Source organism: Danio rerio, chromosome 15 (genome assembly GCF_052040795.2).
Source record: "Danio rerio strain M-AB ecotype USA chromosome 15, GRCz13ab, whole genome shotgun sequence".
Taxonomy (NCBI): domain Eukaryota; kingdom Metazoa; phylum Chordata; class Actinopteri; order Cypriniformes; family Danionidae; genus Danio; species Danio rerio.
Window position 1 is genome coordinate 38,932,891 of NC_141035.1, and position 21,995 is coordinate 38,954,885.

Genomic DNA, 21,995 nt, shown 5'->3' on the forward strand with positions numbered 1-21,995 from the left:
GATGAGCGTAACCGCACGCTTCAAGTCAGAAGTGCAAGATTAGAGAGTTTAGTGTATTCTGCATGACCGGGAGACACGCTTCCCCTATTCCCTCACTTCTCCCGTCTTGCTCCCTGTTTTTCCCCCATACTGCCTGTAATGCACACTATCCCATCGCAAGCACAATCTTAAGTTATAAGAGATCGAGTTACTTCCAAACTTGGCTTTTTTTCTTCCTGATGATATTGGGTTTGGGATTGGTTGTGTTTTAAGGGAGCTGCTGTATAGTCTTAGTCTTCAACACAAGATGATGTTACAGTAAGTGGTGGCATGGTAATTACCGAACACTACACAGGATAGATTCCTAAAATACTTGTGGACTTTGGCTAATTTGTAACTGGTTGCAACTTAGGTTTTAATCTGCACATTTTAAGTTTTGTAAGATGAATCGATGTGTCAATGGGGAATCAAAGCTCAAGATAACTTCATTTTTATTGGCTCCTCAATGTAACAACGACAGGGGTATATTCCGCTGTGGGGACCTCTGAAATACAGACTAAGCCTAAGAAAATGAATGAATGTAACAATTTCTTTACAATGTTACTGTAACAATATTTTTTTACAAGCATCCAGCCTGAAATATACAACTATCTCGTTGCAACTCCAAGTGATTTTCCAGGAGAGAAGTTAAAGGCCTACAAGTCTTTGGATGCCTACAATTTTGTTCTGTGTGGTCATGTGCAAGAAATAATGTTCCATGATAACCAGATTCAAAACTTTGTAGTGCTAAAAACCAAGGTTCTGCCAAGCCAAAGTCAAGGAAAGAAGACAGAACTGTACAAGGCCTGTGTAATCATCAACAAGCAAAACAACTGCATTCTGACAGCGAACTGCACCTGTATGGCAAGGTATGTGAACTTACACTTTTACATTTCATTCTAAGCATTCAGTGTTTGCAGTTTAATTCACCATATTTAACTGTTTTTGCTGAAATCATTGCTGTAATCAAAAACAAGTGATGTGTATGATTCAGCATAGGGTGAACATACGTGATATAAAATGAGAACTGCAGAGTCGAGCATTTTTAATTAGGTCATCACTCCATTCAGCTTCCTTTTACGCAAAGACGTTTGCAGCATGTGTGACTTACAGTAGGTTGGTAATTCCTCTATCCATTTGTCCAAATTAAGCGAATTCAGCAGCATGCATAAGGTATACGTACATTTCAACACTTATTATTTCTGTTTAAGCAGAGCTTTATTTCCGCAAGATCTAATTTGAACACAGAATCAATTCTGAACTTTTGAGAATCGATTCTGAATCGCGATGCATCAATTATTTTCTCACATCTCTAAAAAAATTATGTTAAAGGGATGTAATCTTTAATGTAATGAGTTTGTTGCTCTAGTGTACAGTTGAGATCAAATTTAGAGAATCTGAAAATTTTCAAAAATGTAATCGTTTTTTTTGTTGAGATTATTTTATTTATGATTCAAATTTTTAAGGAATTTAAGTTGTAACTACTAATTTGATAGTAGGGCAAATCACTTAAAAAAGAACAACCTTTAAGTGGAAAAGAAACTGATCAGTAATCAAAATATGAAGAGTTCTAATGCAAAAACCTCTAAATGCCTTCTAAAATTTCCATAGAAAATGAAAATTTTTCTCAGCCTCCTTTGTTTATTTAGAGGTATTTCATTTAAAGAACAGGAAAAGGACTTATTCTTTGCCATAAAGGTGATATTACTAAACACACACAGATGCTTGATAAAAATTCTGATTTTAGAGGAAAATTTGAGATGCCATTTAGAGGTTTTTGCATGTAAACTCTTCATATAATGATAATTCACAACACATCACTACACTGTAAAAAAAAAAATTGACTCAACTTAAAATTGTAAGGCAACTTGCTGCACACTGCAAATAAATTGACATAAAGTGAAGACTTGTTGCTTTAACTTATTTAAATATGATAATCAGATTTCAACTCATTATTTTAAGTTATACCTAGTTTAACTTAATATTTTTAGTTTGTTTGATTGATGTAAAGTGAGATTACTTGAAAAGTTCATTTGATTTAAATTTGATTTTGAACTTTTTTTATAGTGTAGTCTCTTAGGACATGACTATCTGCTTTATCTTGTTTTATCCACTCATTCCACAGTCTCTTCCACAGTTTACTGAAGAAGTTTCTTGGCCAGAACTTTGTTGTCGTTGATTTTATAGACATTTTCAATCAGGTTCCATTATTTAAATGCTTTTAACTTCAGGCAACTGCTTTACCAAGATTGCTGTGAGGCAAGGCTATTGTCCTGAACTTTGGAGCAATTCTCTGTCCACGCAACTTGCTCCTCTGCAAAGGTCAGGCTTTTTCCTGGTGAGAGGTTTGGTGCGGGCTTTCACTTCAGAAACACAAGAATGATCTTTACATTGTTTACATTGATGTTTACATTTACTTTACATGTTGAGCACTGGACTCCAAATGTATTCAACCTTGATAATGAAAAGAAATGTCCAAAAGATGTCAAAAGTTTTGCTTGAGGCACTTAGGCCCAATTGCAATTCCATTTTTTACCCTTTCCTCAACCAATACGCCTACTGTCTGCCATCCCCTTGGTCCTTGAAAAAAGTGTGATGGGGTAGGGATGAAAATATTCCCTTAAGAACTACTACACATGCACCCATCATCAAATGTCGTCACTAGCTTAAGATGTCTTTTTCAGAAGTCATGGATAATTTTGCTTTGTTCATATTTTATAATGATTAAAGTTGTTGAATGGAGGCAAGTTCCTGCCTCTTTTATCTTTGAATGAGTTTGAGCTACTTCTACAATGGCATCACATGCATTTTCTGCAGAAATTCCACTGCCCGTTAGTGTTTTGGGAGTGTTATTGCAGAACAAGACAGAACTCACAAGTATAAATCCTCACAATGCCATCTATAACATACAATGTGTGTAAGGGTATCACTCAATTCAGAAGTATTCAGGCTTTAGTGTAAAATAAAACATGCATGCCATTCTTTGATTTAACTGTCTATTAACATGCCTTTAAACTTGCGCCTGAACATAACGAACTGTGATTGGCTGCTTTACAAGTCATTCAGCGTCTTAGGTGGTCCTTGCTTGACCTTTATTATGAAGTCCAGACCTCCAGCCAGCAGTTTGAAGGTTTAAAAGGTCTTGTGAATTAAGTCATTAGGATGTGTTAAAACCTTGCTCTTTCTGTATCTTTCCCACATCCATCTGCTCTTCCCCTACCTGTACGCCCGCTTCACTTCACACCTCCGACAGGATGTCGACCAGACAGCCAATCAGAAAGAGCGCAACAGATAACTCCTTTTTTTACTCTCTAACTAGAACTCTTAAACGGGAAACATTAGCCTAAGAATTGGGCTGAACCAAAAGATAATGTCTTAATTTGTCAATGCATTACTAGTCTACCATGTAATAATAAATTATAAACAAGTGCTGAAGATTTTTGACAAATAACAGTTTAGTTTTTATCGGTGTTATTTTTAAAAATCCATAGGGAAAACATCAAGTTTTGAAATGGTTGTGTAGTTTACTCTCAAGGTTTTTTTTTTGCTATTGTTCGTTGTTTTGTTGCCTATTTGAGTTTTGTTTATAGTTTGAGGCCAGTGGTTTTCAAACTGTGTAATTAAAGTAAAAAATTGAACACACTTTTAACTATTTGACACATACAATAACACTGATGTTATCAGTAAATTGATTTTTATAGGCTAAACCTTTTACTTACTTTTCAATTTTCTAATGTTCGTTGTCAAGGGGGGGAACAAAGCAAGGGACAACAGAGACGAGGATCCAAGTGCAGTTAAAATAAGATTATGTTTAAGCAAAACAGGGAGAAACAGAAGTGGCTGGCACAAAAAGGTCATTCCAAAAAGTAGTCAAAAAACTGGCATAAAGTCATAATAGATAGCGAAAAGGATCAAACAATAAACAAGGCTAAGGTAAAAAAAACAGGCAAAATCAAAGAAATAGAAACGTACATCAACATTATAAACTCCATGCTAAACTGGTGTATGTGTGGTTTATAAATAGTCTGAATGATCAGTGATCACAAGTCTCAGCTGTGTGTGTCTCATCAGCTGTGATGTGACATGGCCTGATAGGATTTGTAGTTCCTAAACATGACATTTGTAGTCCACCATCGATCTGTCAGGAGTGGATCGCTGGTGATTGTGACATTCGTTATGCTTTCTATCATTTGAAGCTAATCTCCACCCATATTTGTGATGGTTGTTGGGGGCGTATCCTGTATTTTTATATCCCAATGTTGACAGGAATAGTTTAACGACTTGCTTTTCTGACACACAAAGCCTACTCTAAGGCCCACAAATTCCTCTGAATGCCACGAGCTGTGATGAAGGCACTTTCCCTCTTCCTGCACCTCAGCCTTAAAATCATTTTAAAGTTGAGCAAACTTCTCATATTTCGCAGAGCTAAAAGCAAGACAATTTCTTCCATCGTGGCTAGTGTGATGCAGATGCTAGAACCCACCTTAATGCATACGGGACATCGTAAATTGTATGGCAAGTGTAAACACATGAATCTGATGTGGGTCACAATTAAAAGAACGCGTAAATGGACAGGCAAAAAAATCAGATATAGGCAACAAATCGGAATTGGACATCAAGACCTGACAGTGTAAAAGCGGCCTAACACACAGTAAGCAGTTCTAATTTCTAACTGAAATGTCATTCCAAATCATATATTAAAAATACAAGTTAATGTTTAGACTTCAAAGAAATATAAATGAGTCATATATACATGTTATTTTAACTCTATTTAAAAATTGATCAAAAAGAGTTTATATATGAATATCAAGGTTCAACGCTAAGGATTTGCGTTCATTAGATATAATCAGGGCCGGAGTGTGACTCCTTTTCAGCCTTGGAGTTTCAAGCCTTAGACAGGCCCACCTCAGTTCACAACGGACTATATTAAAATAAGGTCATTTCCAATTCAGTTTCTAATTACACTATCACGTCTTTTTCAAGAAAACAGCTGCTTTAGAACTTAAAATATTCAACAACCTTACAGTTTTATATGTCTGTAAAAATGAAAAAGATTTATTCAGGTGAGGATCGAACACAGATCAACGGCGTTGCAATGCAATGTGCTGACGGCTGGACCACAATAGCGCTGTTTCACTTGTGTGGCCGGAATGATAGTTAATCTTTATCATTACCCTACAGGCTACATTTTGCTCATGGGGCCTGAGACAATAAATAAGAAGAGTGGAGCTGCGGGAAAATAATGAATAAAAAGAGTGAGGCTATGGTAAAATAAATAAATAAATGAAAAAAAGTGCGACTGCGACTGCTGGCGGCTCGGTTTGCCATGCTGGAGAGGAACAGTCTGCGCAAATGGAGCGAAAAGTGGGTGTCATCGACTACAGCTCTCATCTGATTGGCTGAAAGGTATGAGTTGCCCTGACTCTGCCAGGAAAGTCTCAAAAATACACATGCACATATCCAGGGGGAGTCGTACGTGAAAGAGGATTTGCACATTCTCATTTAGGATGAACTCGCAAGTTTTAAACATTCAAAACTTTTTGTACACTCTAATAAATTTGCAAATGGTGTTTTGCATTTGTGAAACGTATTTTATGAAAATGTATTTTTATTTTGTGCACGTGAATTTTTTTTGTGAATATGAATATTTTACACACCAGAATTTGATTTTATGCACGTGAATTTGGCTACGCATGTGTACATCGTGACTTTTGCGTGAATTACTTTTGAGTCTTTTCTGACTCCATACAGTGGCAATCCTGTCTACTTTCCCGAGCGTCTTTCACGCTGGCCCCGAGCCACATCTAGCCTATATTTATGAGGAACACTTCCAGGTTTTGATGAATAGGCTACTTAATGTTAATACTTTACAGCAGTTTTCTTTTCACTTTTTAACAACAGAGCCATTTTAATTAACTTTTAGAAGCACATTTCATTTAAACATTATGTATTTTCTTATTTATACCTGTAAGCACAGTACAGAGCTAATGTTCAAACTATGTATAATGTTTAAAGTGGCTGACAATAATACATATTCATAATAATAGAAACTAATCTGCCTTGTTTTTGAATTGTGCAGAGCTGTAGCTGCTTAATTAGGTCTGCTACACATTAAAATCCTGAGTAAAATTTACGCAGTTTAAATAGTATTTGGTCCCTCTCTAAATTGAATTAAAGTAACTCAAGTTAATGAGACAAAGAAAGGATTAATAAGGTGATGACTGAGCACTGATGATGAACCCCTGCTACTAATAAACAGAAACACAGAAACACAAAACTACAACTGACTTCAGTCACAGCCTTAGATGGAATCAGCTGAAATATAATACATTGAATCTCTCAAAATCTCAGCAGAGGATCATTAAGCAACTCCACAAACAGCAGCTTTTATTATTACCAACCTGTTTGCCCTTATTTAAAAAGGGACCAAATACTCTCTCATTTAGCGCTGTACATTACTGTATTTCAATACTGGTCATTATGGTGGTTCTTGGTTTTTCTTAGGTGGTACTTGGTGTAAAATGTTTGAGAACCACTGGTATAAGCCTGTAACATCTGGCACTACCAAAGTCAACTAGTATTTGGGCTAATCTGGATTACTTTTATGAGGAATGTTAATGTACACAGACCCTTGTTGTGAAATAAATAAAGCAAAATGTAAGATATAACACAAATGGAATTACGAAACAGTAAGGCAATCCAAATCTCAAGCAAGTTACGTTTGCTTTGACACACTATTTTCAAGTATTTCAAGCCTTTAAATCAAAAGGTTTAAACGATCATGTGAAACATAACTATGCGCCAAACTGTTCTGTAAATCATCAGGCTGGAAGTTGCTCCCTCATGCCATATGACAGATAATTTACACATGTCATTCATCTAAATGAACGACAGGATATGTACATGTGTATGTGCGGGTATGTAGGCCTGATACATTTTCCCTGTGTGTGTGTGTGTGTGTGTGTGTGTGTGTGTGTGTGTGTGTGTGTGTGTGTGTGTGTGTGTGTGTGTGTGTGTGTGTGTGTGTGTGTGTGTGTGTGTTTGAGTAAGTGTGAGCTGAGGCAGCACCTGCTTTGTGACACCTGGTCATTTTTCGTTCAGGTTTACAACCTTACCTCTGACCCCCTTCACACAGAATCAGACGCAACGCCTGAGGCAAAACAATTTATATCTGTGTAGAAACCACAGCATGCCATCAATACAGCACTCTCACTTTTCCTGTGTTCCTTTCTCTAATCATTTATACGCCCTCTCGTCGATCCAAACCTGTATAACTTTCTATAACCATATCTTTTTAGCTTCATTTCAGTAAAAGCTGACTACTCTACATTACAGGTCTTTAAATACATTTATACATTAGTTTATATGAGAAAAGACTGAAATTTAGGTTGTTATTCACTCAAAAGCCTGAAAGATGTTTGAGGAAGCCATAGCTCTTTAGAGACTTTGCAGGGCACCTATGATGAGGTTTACAAAACTGGTTTAAAATTTGATTGAGTCTGGTCTTAATCTGACTTGAAATGCTTGTTATTAAATACACTAGTGGTCATTAAGTAGACAACTTTAGTTTATCCAAATATGATAATTTAGTCAGTTTACCTAATTTACCTCTAGCTGTACCAAACCTTTACCCTCTTTTCTGTTGAACACTAATTGAGATATTTTAAAGAATGTGGAAACAAATATCCATTGACTTCTACAGGAAGTAAACCTACTATGGAAGCCAATTGCTACTGGTTTCTAACATTCTTCAAAATATCTTCTTTTGTGATCTCAGACGTATTGTAACCAGTGTTGGGGTAATGCATTACAAGTATTCAGTGAATGAACGTCGCCTCGTGGTTCTATCCCAAAGAGGGAAGAAATCACTTTCCCGAACTCTCGCATTCAATCTGCCCAGTTGGTGGAATGAACTCCCTAACTGCATCAGAATGGCAGTCCCTTGCTGTCTTCAAGAAACGACTAAAAACTCAACTATTTAGTCTCCACTTCACTTCCTAAGCTGCAATTGCCTCTGGATATACCACTAACTGTACTCAAAAAAAATAAAAATAAAAAATCACATTACTAATGCTTTCCTTTTTAGACTTTACACACCTGAAACTTGCCTACAGCACTTTTTCATTGTTGCTCTTATAGTTGTGTAAATTGCTTCCTTGTCCTCATTTGTAAGTCGCTTTGGATAAAAGCGTCTGCTAAATGACTAAATGTAAATGTAAGTATTGGAGGTTACATAATTATATTACTTTTCTAAGTAGCGAGTAAAATAAGGTATTACTTTATAGAAATAAGTAATAATATTTGAGTTACTGCGTAAAAAAATTGATAAGCTACCTTTTGAAAAAACTTGCTGAATTAAAAATAATGTAGTCACGTTGAATCCTGCACTCAATGAGAAAATGTGTGAACAGATAAAAACAAATATGGTAGAGCCTTACATTGTGATGGAAGTATTCTTATTATTTTGAACACGTTGAAGAAAAGGAAAAGGAGATTATAGTGTCAATGGACAGTGATTTTATGTAACTAATTACCCAAAAACTACAAAAGTAGCAAACACATTGCTTTAACCTTTCTTTCATTTGTATATACACCATTTATAGCTCTGTGGTCAGGAAGTTCTCAGAAGATAACATTATTCTACATTATTATTTTTAATGTGTGTGTGTGTTTGTTTGTTCTTAATAAAGATTATACAGTGTGTTGTTAATTATAGAGCTCCTCTTTTTTTACAAATTAAGAAAAAAAAAACCTGCAAGTTCTGAAATATATCAAGCCTCTGCCAGGTAAGAAAATGTAACTTAAAAGTAACCTAACGCATTACTTAACATATAAAGTAACTAAGCAACCCAACAAGTTGGGGAGTAACTCAATATCCGCTTGTTAAGTGTGACCTCACGCGAAGCTGCTTCCGGTTCCAAGAGCTCTATTCAACTGTACGGGGAGACTCATGAAATGGTAATAATAAACATTTATGAAGCGATTTAATACTTTCGAAAATCACAATCGTAACATATATGTAAATGCCTAATATCCGATGGCCAGAGAGTGATTTGTTTTTTTATAAATTGTTAAAATGTTGGTATTTGTTATGTAGCAAGCCCAGAGGTTGTTGTGTACACTATGACTATGACTTTAATAAAATTAACTTTAATGTGTCATATGAATAAAAAGTGATCATAAACGAATAATTTCTCAACTCAAATGAGTGGCGGCTTGGACCCGGAAACAGTATTACATACGTCACCAAAATGTCACCACTTAACAAGCGGATTGTAATGCATTACTTACAAAAGTAACTTTCTACAACACTGATTGTAACCAAGTGGAGGGAGAGTAAATTATTACAGAATTTTGGGTGAACTATCCCTTTGTCGGTGCCAATAGCCCAGTGGTTAAGTGCGCCGACATATAGCATCATAGTGCTTATGGTGACCCAAGTTCAATTCCTGGCTCGAAGGCCTTTGCTGACCCTACCCCTCTCTCTGCTGCCAATTCTTTCCTGTCTGTAGCCTCAACTGTCCTATCTCAATTAAAGGTGAAAAACCCCTTAAAAATAATTATTAAAAAAAAACTTTCCCTTTAATTACTCACACTTGCACTTGTGCATATGTACGTTGTAACGACGCGGGTGGAGTGACAGAAACAACTGGAGGTAGGATCCAATATGCAAGTTTATTCTTTGTCAGGCAAGCAATGGTCAAATCAGGTGTGAACAGGTATATGCAGGCAAATCCAAAATCGTAATCGTATTAACAGGCAACAGGTCAAAAGGCAGGCGGCTAAACAGTAGTGGTGGGCAAAGCGAGGCTTCGTGAAACACTGAAACAGTCGAAGCAAATGTGTCGAAGCTTCGAAACGTTTCGAAACCCCGCTCTACAGTGACATTTAGTGGTCATTTTTTAATGTATTGCACTGAAACAGCTTCAGCAACGAACGATTGAACAAATTGAGGGATTAAACTCAACTTTATACTTCAAGTAAAATAGAGCAGTGGTAAAGGTGTCAGACTTCCGTGCAGGGTTTGTAGGTTTCGAAGCCAGTCTGCCGCAGTTGTTTTGAAATGCTTTAATACCAGTTGGTAATGCTTTGCTCTTGTATCGTTTTGTTTCAACATTGGTCTGATATCGGAATAAACAATTTGTGAATAAATATGTCTTGTTTTTGTCTTAAAACAGGGTTGTTGCTAGATCAAAAACGGTGGCCTGAAGTTATCAAGAATTATTTATATTATTCATTAAATTTCCCATTTATTGTAATTTATTAATGTCTACCCTAACCCTAACCATACTGTAAAAATATTTATTATTGTTTTACAGTGTTACAAAAATGATGCTAAATTGATGGCGTAACTGTAGCTGTATCCTATTTAGGCTACACAAAACAGAAACATGATTAAAATACATAAAACCATGATTTTAGAGAATTTGTACAAGTCGGGATTCGAACCCAAAACATCATGCAAAGTTTAGAATCAATTAGCAAACACACAGTCCTCTAAGCCATATGAGACAGAGGTTGTTCAGAGACCTTGGCAGTCAAATGAGGATTCGCCAGGTCTTGAAACGTTTCTAAGCTGATCGATGCTTTGAATCGCTTTAGTCACGTGACTAGGTGTTTCGAAACACTTTAGTCACGTGACTTTGGTGCTTCGGATCATGCTTCGGTGCAGTGTTTCGAAACACTTGCGCTTCGGGATCTCGACACTGTGTCGAAACATCAGTTTCACGTCAGCCATCCCTACTAAACAGGAGAACAAGGAAAACTAGGCTAAGGTCTAACACAGAGAAACAAGACAGGGAAACGCGTTGTAATATCACAAAATGCAAACAAGACTCAGCAAACTGGATGGGTTCATGAGTGGCTTATAAGTGATGTGATATCAGTCTCTGACAAGGTGCAGCTGGTGAGTGCAATCAAGCTAGATGTGTGAGCATGGGTGTCTGGGAGCAGTGCATGTATGAAAATGTAGTCCTGGGAAATGCGGAAGTGTAGTCCTGAAGTTCGTGTGAGAACCAGCGATCTCTGGAGAGGGATCGCTGGTTGTGTGACATACGTAATGAAGCATGATTCATTAAACTTATTTGCATAGAAGTTGATTGACATTGCAGCACAGAATACTTCCTTTCACATCATGCCGAACATAATACACATTATTTTAATTAAATATCATGAACGGAATTACAACCTTAATATTTTCTCTATCTTTTGTCTAAACATTTAGCTTATTAGCTCATTTAATTCCCACAAATGGCAATCCTGTAACCAAATGATCTACAGTTCCTACAGTACGACCATGCTAAAAAGCAGGAAGTTCCATAGGTGTGAAAGCCCCAATTACAACCACAGAAGTCAGAGGAGGACTTCTTTAAGTTTGGCATCATGTCATTCACACATTGTTTACATATAAAAAAACTTATTTAATATAGGCCCTTGCAATATAGAAATCTGGTATATGGCAATATGTGCCAATTATGATATACTGTATAGAGATTTCACATATATTAAATATGTCATTTTTTCAACGTACATTTGAAAATACTGTCCATTTACAGATATTTCTTAGCCGCTGGTACATATACATTCTAATATATTAGCTATAATTTTATGCGTGTGTGTTGGTGTGTTAATTTCTGGCCATATATCAGATTCCAGTGCAAACTTGGCTCAGTTTGTGATGCTCAATTTTAAGATGCCTTTCCAGTACACATGCAACTGCATGAAAAAACATTCAACCATCTATTTTTATGTTCACTGGAGGATAGTATAACATATTGGTAGGTGAATAAATGATGACAGGATTTTCTGAGCAGACCGACCGTTTAGCTGGATTGTTTACATTAGAAATATGTCTGCATTCCTCCCTTCTTACGTCAAAGCAAGGATGGGCATCGATGTAGACAATGTTTTTCTTAACATCTCAGCGATTACACCTATCTCTCATTCTGTCTATCCATTCTTCATCTGTTCAGTTCTAGTGAATATGATGTTAATCTGCCCTCATAAGTAATGTTCTGTATCCATCTGTGCCTTTGCACTCTGCAAGACAAGTTCAGCCACACAGATGATGACTGAATGGAGCCAAACCACAGTTCACATGTATCAATAACCAGCAATCCACTCCTATTTACTAATCACTCCCAGAAAACATCTATCAATCAGAAATCAACCACTGTTCACCTTCAAACCCCCTTTTTTTCTCTTATGTGGTGATGAAAGACATCAATAACCTTTTTTCATAGATTTCTACATCCCTTATACCATCATAACCCCTTCGGATCATGTGAAACTTGACTTCAAAGAGAGCCCAGTGAGATTAAAATCAAAATACAAGCGCAAAAAAAAAAGCCTAAATATTTAGGTTAAGATTTTTAGTTTTAACATAAACACAGCACTGAGACACTGATCATCGATACCTTTATCTCAATAAGCTAAAAAGGTGGTCACACTAGACATTGATTGTGGAGGAATACTGATTGCACCCTCCTTTTAAACTCTCAATATGTTTTTCAATTTTTATTAATGCAAATTGTAATGTAATGTAATGTTATTATAATTAAAATTGGATAGCATACTCTACCGGGATGCAAAATATCTGTCCAAGAGGGGTACTATCTTGCAGAGTTTAGCTCAAACTTGCCTAAACACACTGACCTGAAATAACAAGACCTTAATTATCTGGCTCAGATGTGTTTAATTGGTGTTAAGGCTAGACCTAGCAGGAAAGCTGCCCTCAAGGACAGAGTTTGGACACTCCTGGTAAAGAGCAGCAGTTCTCAATCCTTGTCCTCACACAAGTAAGTCAAACACTCAAGCCAATGGCAAAGAACTAGCATCAATGAAAGTCCAATGTGCCATCACATAAAGTTAGCTTAAACACATCACAGATTGACATGACACAAAAAAAAAAAAAAAAAAAAATATATATATATATATATATATATATATATATATATATATATATATATATATATATATATATATATATATATATATATATATATATATATATATATATATATATATATATACAGTTGAAGTCAGAATTATTACCCCCCTTTTGATTTTTTTTTCTTTTTTAAATATTTCCCAAATGATTTTTAACAGAGCAAGGAAATTTTCACAGTTTGTCTGATAATATTTTTTTCTTCTGGAGAAAGTCTTATTTGTTTTATTTCAACTAGAATAAAAGCAGTTATTAATTTTTTAAAAGACATTTTTGGGACAAAATCATTAGCCCCTTTAAGCTATTTTTTTCGACAATCTACAGAACAAACCATCGTTATACAATAACTTGCCTAATTGCCCTAACCTGCCTAGTTAACCTTATTAACCTAGTTAAGCCTTTAAATGTCACTTTAAGCTGCATAGAAGTGTCTTGAAAAATATCAAGTAAAATATAATTTACTGTCATCATGGCAAAGATAAATAAATCAGTTATTAGAAAAAAGTTTTTAAAACCATTATGCTAAGAAATGTGCAGAAACAATCTTCCCTCCATTAAACAGAAATTGGGGAAAAAAATAAACAGGGGCGCTAAAAATTCAGGGGGGCTAATAATTCTGACTTCAACTGTGTGTATGTATATATATATATATATAGTGGAATAATACATTCTATAATTTTATTAAAATCAGGCAATATGACTATGACTGAATTCTCGAGTCTTGAGTTATTTTATACTTTTATTCTCACACAATAAATAGCCAATCAGAGTTCCTAATGTCTCGCTCAACTGGCAGTGATGAAGACGTACATGTACGCCAATTTTGGAACGAAACCAAAACAGATCAATGCTCACTTATAGCTTAGCATTGGCCAATGTCTATTGCCTTGATGTGTCAGTGTCTACACTCTCAGAAAAAAGAAGCTGCAAATCCTTGCCACTGGGGCAATACCTTTTTATGGAACAGAATAGTACCTTAAGACAAAGAAACAAAGTTGCACCATTGCAGTTTGCACCTTTAAGTACATGATTGCACCACGGAAAACCAAAATGTACCTTCGATTTTGAAAACCTGCAGATACAATATTGTACCTTCATCAGAAGTACAAATCTGATCCATGAAGGTACCACTATAGTGACAAGACACTTTATACCTTAACAGTGTCACATTTGTTCCTTCAAGAACTATTTAAAGGCATTTTTCTATATCCAAAATGCGTCAATTTATTTTCAGTAAATATAAAACATCTAATACATTTTAAACATCAAATACATTTTATTTTTTGTGTAAATGCACCTTTTCCATTTACAATAAAGAATAAAAAATACATTAACATAAATCAAAAGATCTATTTTTTGTTAAACATTTCACAACACTTTTTAGAAATATGTTAAGGAACATTATTTGTACAACCATGTACCTTTTTTTTCTGAGAATGTATAAAGGGAGATGTACCTAAAAAAAAAGAAAAAGTAAACCAAATATTTTTTTTCTTCTTCTGCAAAGCACAAAAGAACATTTTGAAAAGTGATGGTAACCAAACTACTTTAAAGACTAGATTGACTTCTGGTGTAAATTAATTCGTCTTTTAAGCATCCTCAGAAATAAGACGCTCATAGGTTGTAATATTATATGGGTGAATTCATGGTGACAGATTTCTTAAGCTAATAGCACAATACATACAAGATGTCATATTGCTATTATGAACCCACTTATACTTAAAAAAAAAACGACCTAAAAAAACTCACCCCCAAAGTTGTTTGTATCATCAAAAGTGCCAATAAAAGCCTCCTGCTGTAAAAAAGAAAGAGGACATAATAAGGAAGACATAGTAAGCAAAAAATTAAGTGGTTCTTTTAGGGACAGCTGATCACATGGTCATTCAGAAATCATTCTAATATACTCATTTGGTCATCATGTACTTTTTTTTTTTTTTTTTTAGATTTTAACAGATTTGTGTGTGTTGAGCATCAGTTAAGACAATGTTAGCACCTGTTAGATTTAATTGTGGGAAAATCTGGATAATTTGGATTTTTGGGGCGGGATCAAAATCGGCGACTAGCGCAAAACTGCAAGTGCAAAGACTGCAAGTGCGTCAGTAGCTTTGTTTCCATCCAAAAATGCGAATAAACTTTATGCGCAAACTGGATTATCGCATAAAAGTTGTGCAAATGAAGCAGCGTTTCCATCCAACGTGTCAAAGCGAACAAAATCGTCACTTCCTGATTAACTGGCGCCAAATATCAACAGTAAAAACTGCATTTGCTGCAGTAGGAGAAGCTGCATCAATCTTTTCTAAATGAATGCGCCTCAGAAGACAATCCTGACAAGCAGTGAGCCCGCAGTGGCGTTTGAAGGTGTCAGACGTGGAGTACAGGCGCTCTTGATTCTGGAGGTCATTAATAATATAATAACACTAATACTGAAATGATAAGGTGTTTTATAATGACCAAAACAACATTTCAGATGTTTAATAATGTGCTCAGCCTGACATTTTATCCATTCACACACATTTTAAGCATCACATGATCTCTTTTAACAAAATCACATGACCTTTTTTAATGTGCATGCTGGAGTTTTTGCGGTAAAAGTGTTTCCATTGCAGTTTATGCGCATCTTTTCTCATCGAATAAAAAGTTTATCCTACCCAGTAAGGCGCATAAGTTTTTTATGCGCATTTTCAAAATTTATGGTCATCATGGCGTTTCCATCAACTGTTTTTTTAATGCGCATTTACAAAATGGATGGAAACATAGCTAGTGTTTCATTACTATTCATAGCAGAGTATTTAGTTGTTCATGAAGGCTTGTATGTTTGTTTCATGTTTGTTTGTGTTGCATGTTTTTCCCCACGATGCTGTCAGGGCCGATACAGCAAAGCTGTTTGTGTGCAGCAAGCATTTTTGTCAGGAGAGCAGTAGGAGAATTGGAGAATGGCGGACGATGTCTTTTATTAGGAGTTTGTTCACAATTAGACACATCGCTGTGCTGCTCTGTTTGCCTAAATCCTCTACATTACCAATGGTTAAAATAGACAGGGCAAGACACCTGCTGCACTGAGTCTGCATTCAGACCCGGGGATTGAGGGAAAAATTCTCACTTATTGTGTTTATATGAACACGATTATTTTATAATGATAAAAATTGTGGTATCTGTATATAAAATTACGAATAACAAATGTAGCAGGGCATTAAATTACTGTTTATTTCTTTGCATTTTATCTTTGTAAACTATAAAATCATGCTTCTCATGGTTTGTGTCTCATTTTGTGAGCAACTGACAACAGTTGTTCGCTCCTCTCCTTCTCCCCTGCTGGCCACTCTCACTCCTGCTCTTTGCTTGCGGAGCTCCACGATTATTATGATGCATCTTTTGAAAGGTAGGCCTGAAACGAAAGTGGGGGTGTCATGACCCTTTAAACCCCTTTATATAGGGGTGATTTTTACATAATAGGTCCCCTTTAAATGCACTTTAAGAAATTTAAGTTCACATAATAAATAATTATATACTGTATTTTGAAGTGTCCACGATATCAATATTGGGCATTATCATGATCACAATATATTGAATTATTGAATATCACCACGTCTACTCAATAAAACCAGAAATTTATATTCTGAATCATGTGTTTGCAATGTGAGTATATTCCAAAATAGCATAATGGATGGCGGTACACATGGATGCTGAGAATAATGTTTAAAGATTAGATGTTCAGAGGAATATGCAATTGCAGAAATTACTGTATTAAATGAAGAGATTACCAGAAAAAGAGGTTGGTCGAGGCGATTCGGTGGGGGCGTGTCATCTCAGCCGCCACTCAGGGCATGTGATACCTGTTGATATTTCTCCACTGTCAATGAACGGTGTGGTCAGCTACGACTCTGGACGTCCCGATGGACAACTCTCCCACCTAAGGGAAAAATTAATGCATGGATGGATGGATAAATCACTAGGCTATAGCGTAGATAAATGGTGGAACTGAAAACTTTTATGGATATTTAAATGTATTCATATGAATAAATAACATTGCCAATGGCTGAAAATATGGCAGTGGGGGTGATGTGAGGAGTGGGGTGAGAAAGAAAGTTGATTCTTCCGGATGGCTTCTTTTCCATGACCATGACACAAAAGTCAAGACTGTGAAAGATTTGAAAGTGAACTCACTGACATGAGGAATGGCCACATCAACTCAGAAGATAGAAATTCAGGCCTTGCTATAACATTAAAACTTACTATTTTTATGAAGTATTAACCATTTATAAATTAATTGACTAAACATCAGTAGCACGGCCAACACATAACACTAGTCAAACCACTTTCAGACTTGGTTTGATAAAGAATGTTATTATTACTAACACACATTTTAATGTATTTGCAAGCTAAGAATTCATTTGTTTTGAAAATGTATGCCAGCCAAATACAAATCCCACCAATGGGATGCAAGACGAAATATTCACATGAACAATTTAGCTAAATTTAAAGTGGTACTCATATTGACATGTTCTTAACAAGCATTATGCCATTCAGTATTGCTCATTATTATTTCATTTTAAACATTTATATTCAAAATGACTAACATACAGAAAACATACCGTATGCATAATAGCAAATAAACCAGGAAATAACTATAAAAATGCATTAAACGTATGTCTGTGTTTTTCACAGTCACATTTTGTGCAATATTATTGCAACAAAAGTACATGAAACTATAGCATTATATATATATATATATATATATATATATATATATATATATATATATATATATATATATATATATATATATATATATATCTACACCCGTTACCAACATCACAAATCAGTTTATAGACATCACTTTGCTTTCTCATCGAATAAATGGTTTATATTGTCCCTCAGAGACTCACAACTAGTCACCTCAGGAAGGCGGTTGTTTTGTCTGTTTAAAAATTATTAGAAATTTTAAAAAGTAGCTATCGCTTGACCATTGTTACAGTATTTCTGACTCGCATGAAACCCACAGACCCTCTTTAGGTAACTGATAAGCGACATTCTTAAGAGCAAGACATTTATACAAATGGAGCAAGCAAACCAAAACATTAAATATCCTCACCTGCTCTCGTAGTTTCCTGCGCTACTGCGGCTTTACATTAACGAGAACTTTAGCAGGACGCCGAACTTAAAGCCTGAACACATGACACAGTATCCAGTGCAACGGAAGAGACAACTGAAAACTGGTGCCCGCTGCGGCTCCGTGTTTGCATGACGTCAAGATGAGAGATGAGGCTTTACCTATCCCAACTACAAACAGTGGGACTTCCAACTCACTACGCTGTTGAAAGCCCGCTGATTTCATACTCTTATGGATTCACTGACCGTCCAAAAAGCGTCCGTTTCTTGAGCATAAGTTTAAGTGTTATATCTGACATGCTCGCAGCACTGCAGGTGCTATTGGAGGTGGATTTGGAGAGATTGGTCTTCCATTCAGGACGCCTGAATTACGCGTGATTCCGAGATAGTTTTGGACTGCAATTGCGCACGGGTTCTCTTCCCAGTGAAAAACAATGGATCATTGGGTATTATTGCGCGTGACACTTGTCGGAATGATGCTGCTGGGACTTCTGACACCGACGCAAAGTAAAGGGGTAAGTTGATTGAAGAATTGCGTCCTCAAAAAAAAGTTTAATTCTCTATAAAATTATTAATATTTGGATATATGTTTAACTTTAAAGAATAAGTGAAGACTATAGTTCTTTCATAACTCAAGCTACTATTTTTTTTTTAAATTTGGTCTTTGACACTCATTTAGCAACATATTAGGGCAAAAATACATATCAAAACAGTTTCTTGCAAATTATGTGTGAGAATATTCTTATAATATATGACAGTAAACAGTCGAGCCTTTTCTAATAAGAAATGCGGTCAGAATTTATTATAATGACGACAGCATTTACCGTTTACCTCATACAGTTACCATAGCAACAGGGCAGGCTGTTATTAATAATAATGCCCCTATTTGGTGGGAAAACTAGTTATTAATTATTATGTGTCCACTAACTTAAGTGATATTAAAATTCACTTGAGATTAAGATTCAATTGTCATTATACTGGCTCCCTTTAACTTTAAAAGGGAGTAATTTGTGACGTCAAAGTTTTAGTCATAGATCAAACAGAGTCATAGTGCCTTGTTTTGGCAAGATGTTAATTTATTTATCTCAAATATTACTTCATATAACTTTTCTGTTACTCCAAAAATAATTATTTTTGTTTTATTATTATACAAATTTTAACATCTGCTTTATAATAAATCTTTTTATGCAAATTCCACACTCATAAATGTATATTCAAATTGCAAGCCAGTATTTATAGCATTTATACAAGAGATTAAAAATTACTTACTTACACTTCCAGATTCACTTAACAAGAAAGCACTCAAAACATATTCAATTTGCACAACCTTAAATGTGTATAGTCTTTAAAATCTCTAAATTGCTATTATCACATTATTTTGCCCTCTTATCTCACATCTCACATTTTTCTCTCAAGTATATATATATATATATATATATATATATATATATATATATATATATATATATATATATATATATATCTCCTGAGATCAGATATCAGATGACCCATTGATATCTCTTTCATTTTTGTTTGATTTCTGTTTTTTTTTTCCTGTTTATAGTTTTTTTCGTTCTTTATTGGCACCATAAATAATCTAATGATTATTATTGTAAATTATAACAAAATTATCTTTCTGTTATACAATAAATGTTCAGAAAAAGTCATTGTGCCTTGTGTTAGAGTATTTTATCAGTGGCTTCATGTTTTAGGATTATTTCCCAGTTTACCTCATATTTTGCCAGACAATGCTTTGGTCAGTAGCCCTATATTAAAGTGCAGCCAGTGTAGACAAAAGTGACAATATTGTCATCCTTGTACCAGATGCCTTCATACTGACATTAGTCTTTTTTCCTCGTTGTGTGCTAAAAAACAAACATAACGTTAAAATAACTCTAAAAATGAAATATTAGTAACATTGTTTTTCTCAGTCAATGATTGGTTGATTTTAAATAGGGATATTAAACTTTTAAATCAATGTTCAAATGTTTTGAAATTTTATGATCACAAAAAAATAATGTAGACGCACAATCAGCATACCACAGTGAGGATGAAAAGAAAATACGTCTACTAATCAAAATACAGGAATATAGGGAATTATAAAAAAAGGAAGAAAAAAAAAACTTGCCAGTTTGATTGAGGAGTAAATTATAGAAATACCTAAAATATAAGTTGAAATAATATACATATATAGTGAGTGTACAATAAACTATATATGCATTAAAGGTTATGTAAAGGTCATTTTAACCATACCAAAAAGAAATAAAACAAACTAAATTAATAAATAAAATAGGGATATTATAGTATTTTTTTTCTTGAAAGCTTATTTTCATTGTTGATATTTATTTTTTATAGTGTTCACACGTTTCTCAAATTCCTGAAATTAATATTTAGCTTGTTTTGCTATTGCTATGAGCTTGTTTTGCTTGTTTTTTTTTTCTTGAGCATCCTACAGCATGTCTACTACAGTACATGCCTGATGTTGTTGTCCTGCAATGTGTCCTGCCCTCTCATTTCTTGTTTATGTTTTTGTGTATTATAATGAGTGTGGGGTCAGTAAGACTTTAAGTTAATTTATCAGATTCGTTATCAGATTCAGACATCTGTTTTTGCAGGCTGTGTCTTGTTGTTGGAGACCCTTTATCCAGGTCTCACATTCGTCTCTCTCGCACCCTCTGTCTTTTCATCTTAGACAAACACACAAACATTACTACTAGCAAAGACCACATTTAAAGTTTGAATTAGTGCCACGTTTATTTAGTGTAATTGCAAGGTTTTGGTTAAAGGAACACTCCATTTACAAAATTAGTTTTTTTTTTACAATTCCCCTAGTGTTAAACAGTTGAGTTTTCACATTTTTTTCAATCCATTCAACCAATCTGTGTGTCTGGCATGAGCACATTTAGCTTAACTTATGCCATAGGTCATTGAATAGGATTAGAGCATATGCATCTCGCATTAAAAAAAAAAAAGAACGAAGGTTAATGAGACCAACAGAAAATGAGAGGTTGCTTTTTTTCTAGGTCAATGTGGCTAGGAACTATACTTTCATTCTGGTGTAATAAACAAGGAACTTTGCGGCTGTACCATGGCTACAGCAGGTGCAGTGATACTGCTCATTGTGGATATGTACCCCTGTTTACGTTTCTGGTAGGGTTGCACCAGCTAATCGCAAGTTCTTTCTCAAACTGGAACGTAAAGTCCACACTAGAGGCTTAGTAAGTACTAGCAAGTTTGTTACTAAATTTGTTCTCAATTTGGGTGCACCACATCTTCTTAAGTAAAACTGTAGTTAGTACGTCATAAGCTCTCTGTCAAGTCATGCATAGTCTACGGTGGCCGAGAGAGCTTAACGCGCTGCAATTTAAGAAAGCACATGCAATTACAAAAACGCCAGCAAATAAAGAAATGATCTTCATCAATTTGACAGCACATGTGTAGCAAATTGGTCAGAACACAAACAACTGAAGAAACGTGCAACAAATTGGTCACAACACTTGCAAATATCCACATAACACAACGGAAATGTTTCAAGGGGACCCAAAAATATGACGGACCCTGCTGAGTTTTGGATGTGTTATGTCGTGTAATCAGGATATTAAAACAAACGAAAAACAACTCACAAAAACAGGGGTCATTAAACTTGTTCCTGGAGGGCCGGTGTCCTGCAGATTTTAGCTCCAACCCTAATTAAACACACTTGAACCAGCTAATCAAGGTCTTAGGTATACTTGAAATACCCAGGGAGGTGTGTTGAAGCAAGTTGGAGCTAAACACTGCAGGGACACCGGCCCTCCAGGACCAGGATTGGTGACCCCTGCACAAAGACCACCAATCACTTCACTGAGCAACAGCCACGGCATAATAACACATCCATACCTCAGCAGAGTCCATCATGTTTTTGGGTCCCCTTGAAACATTT

At 35.3% G+C, this 21,995-nt stretch overlaps 2 protein-coding genes across 2 annotated transcripts in view; one reads left to right on the forward strand and one right to left on the reverse strand.

Annotated features, from left to right (window-relative positions):
* The window catches only part of col4a4 (collagen, type IV, alpha 4), a 99,583-nt gene extending 81,411 nt beyond the window's left edge, over positions 1-18,172 (reverse strand). Inside the window, exons 1-3 of the mRNA XM_087284419.1 lie at positions 18,057-18,172; positions 16,726-16,874; positions 14,714-14,759 (exon numbers count right to left, since the gene is read on the reverse strand). Coding sequence (XP_087140545.1) covers positions 14,714-14,759; positions 16,726-16,769 — 90 coding nt within the window. The 5' untranslated portion in view covers positions 16,770-16,874; positions 18,057-18,172. The remainder of the gene's footprint in view (positions 1-14,713; positions 14,760-16,725; positions 16,875-18,056) is intronic.
* An 80-nt stretch (positions 18,173-18,252) lies between these two features.
* col4a3 (collagen, type IV, alpha 3) overlaps positions 18,253-21,995 on the forward strand; it is a 57,703-nt gene continuing 53,960 nt past the window's right edge. Inside the window, exon 1 of the mRNA XM_087284420.1 lies at positions 18,253-18,588. Within this exon, the coding sequence (XP_087140546.1) occupies positions 18,508-18,588 (81 nt within the window). The 5' untranslated portion in view covers positions 18,253-18,507. The remainder of the gene's footprint in view (positions 18,589-21,995) is intronic.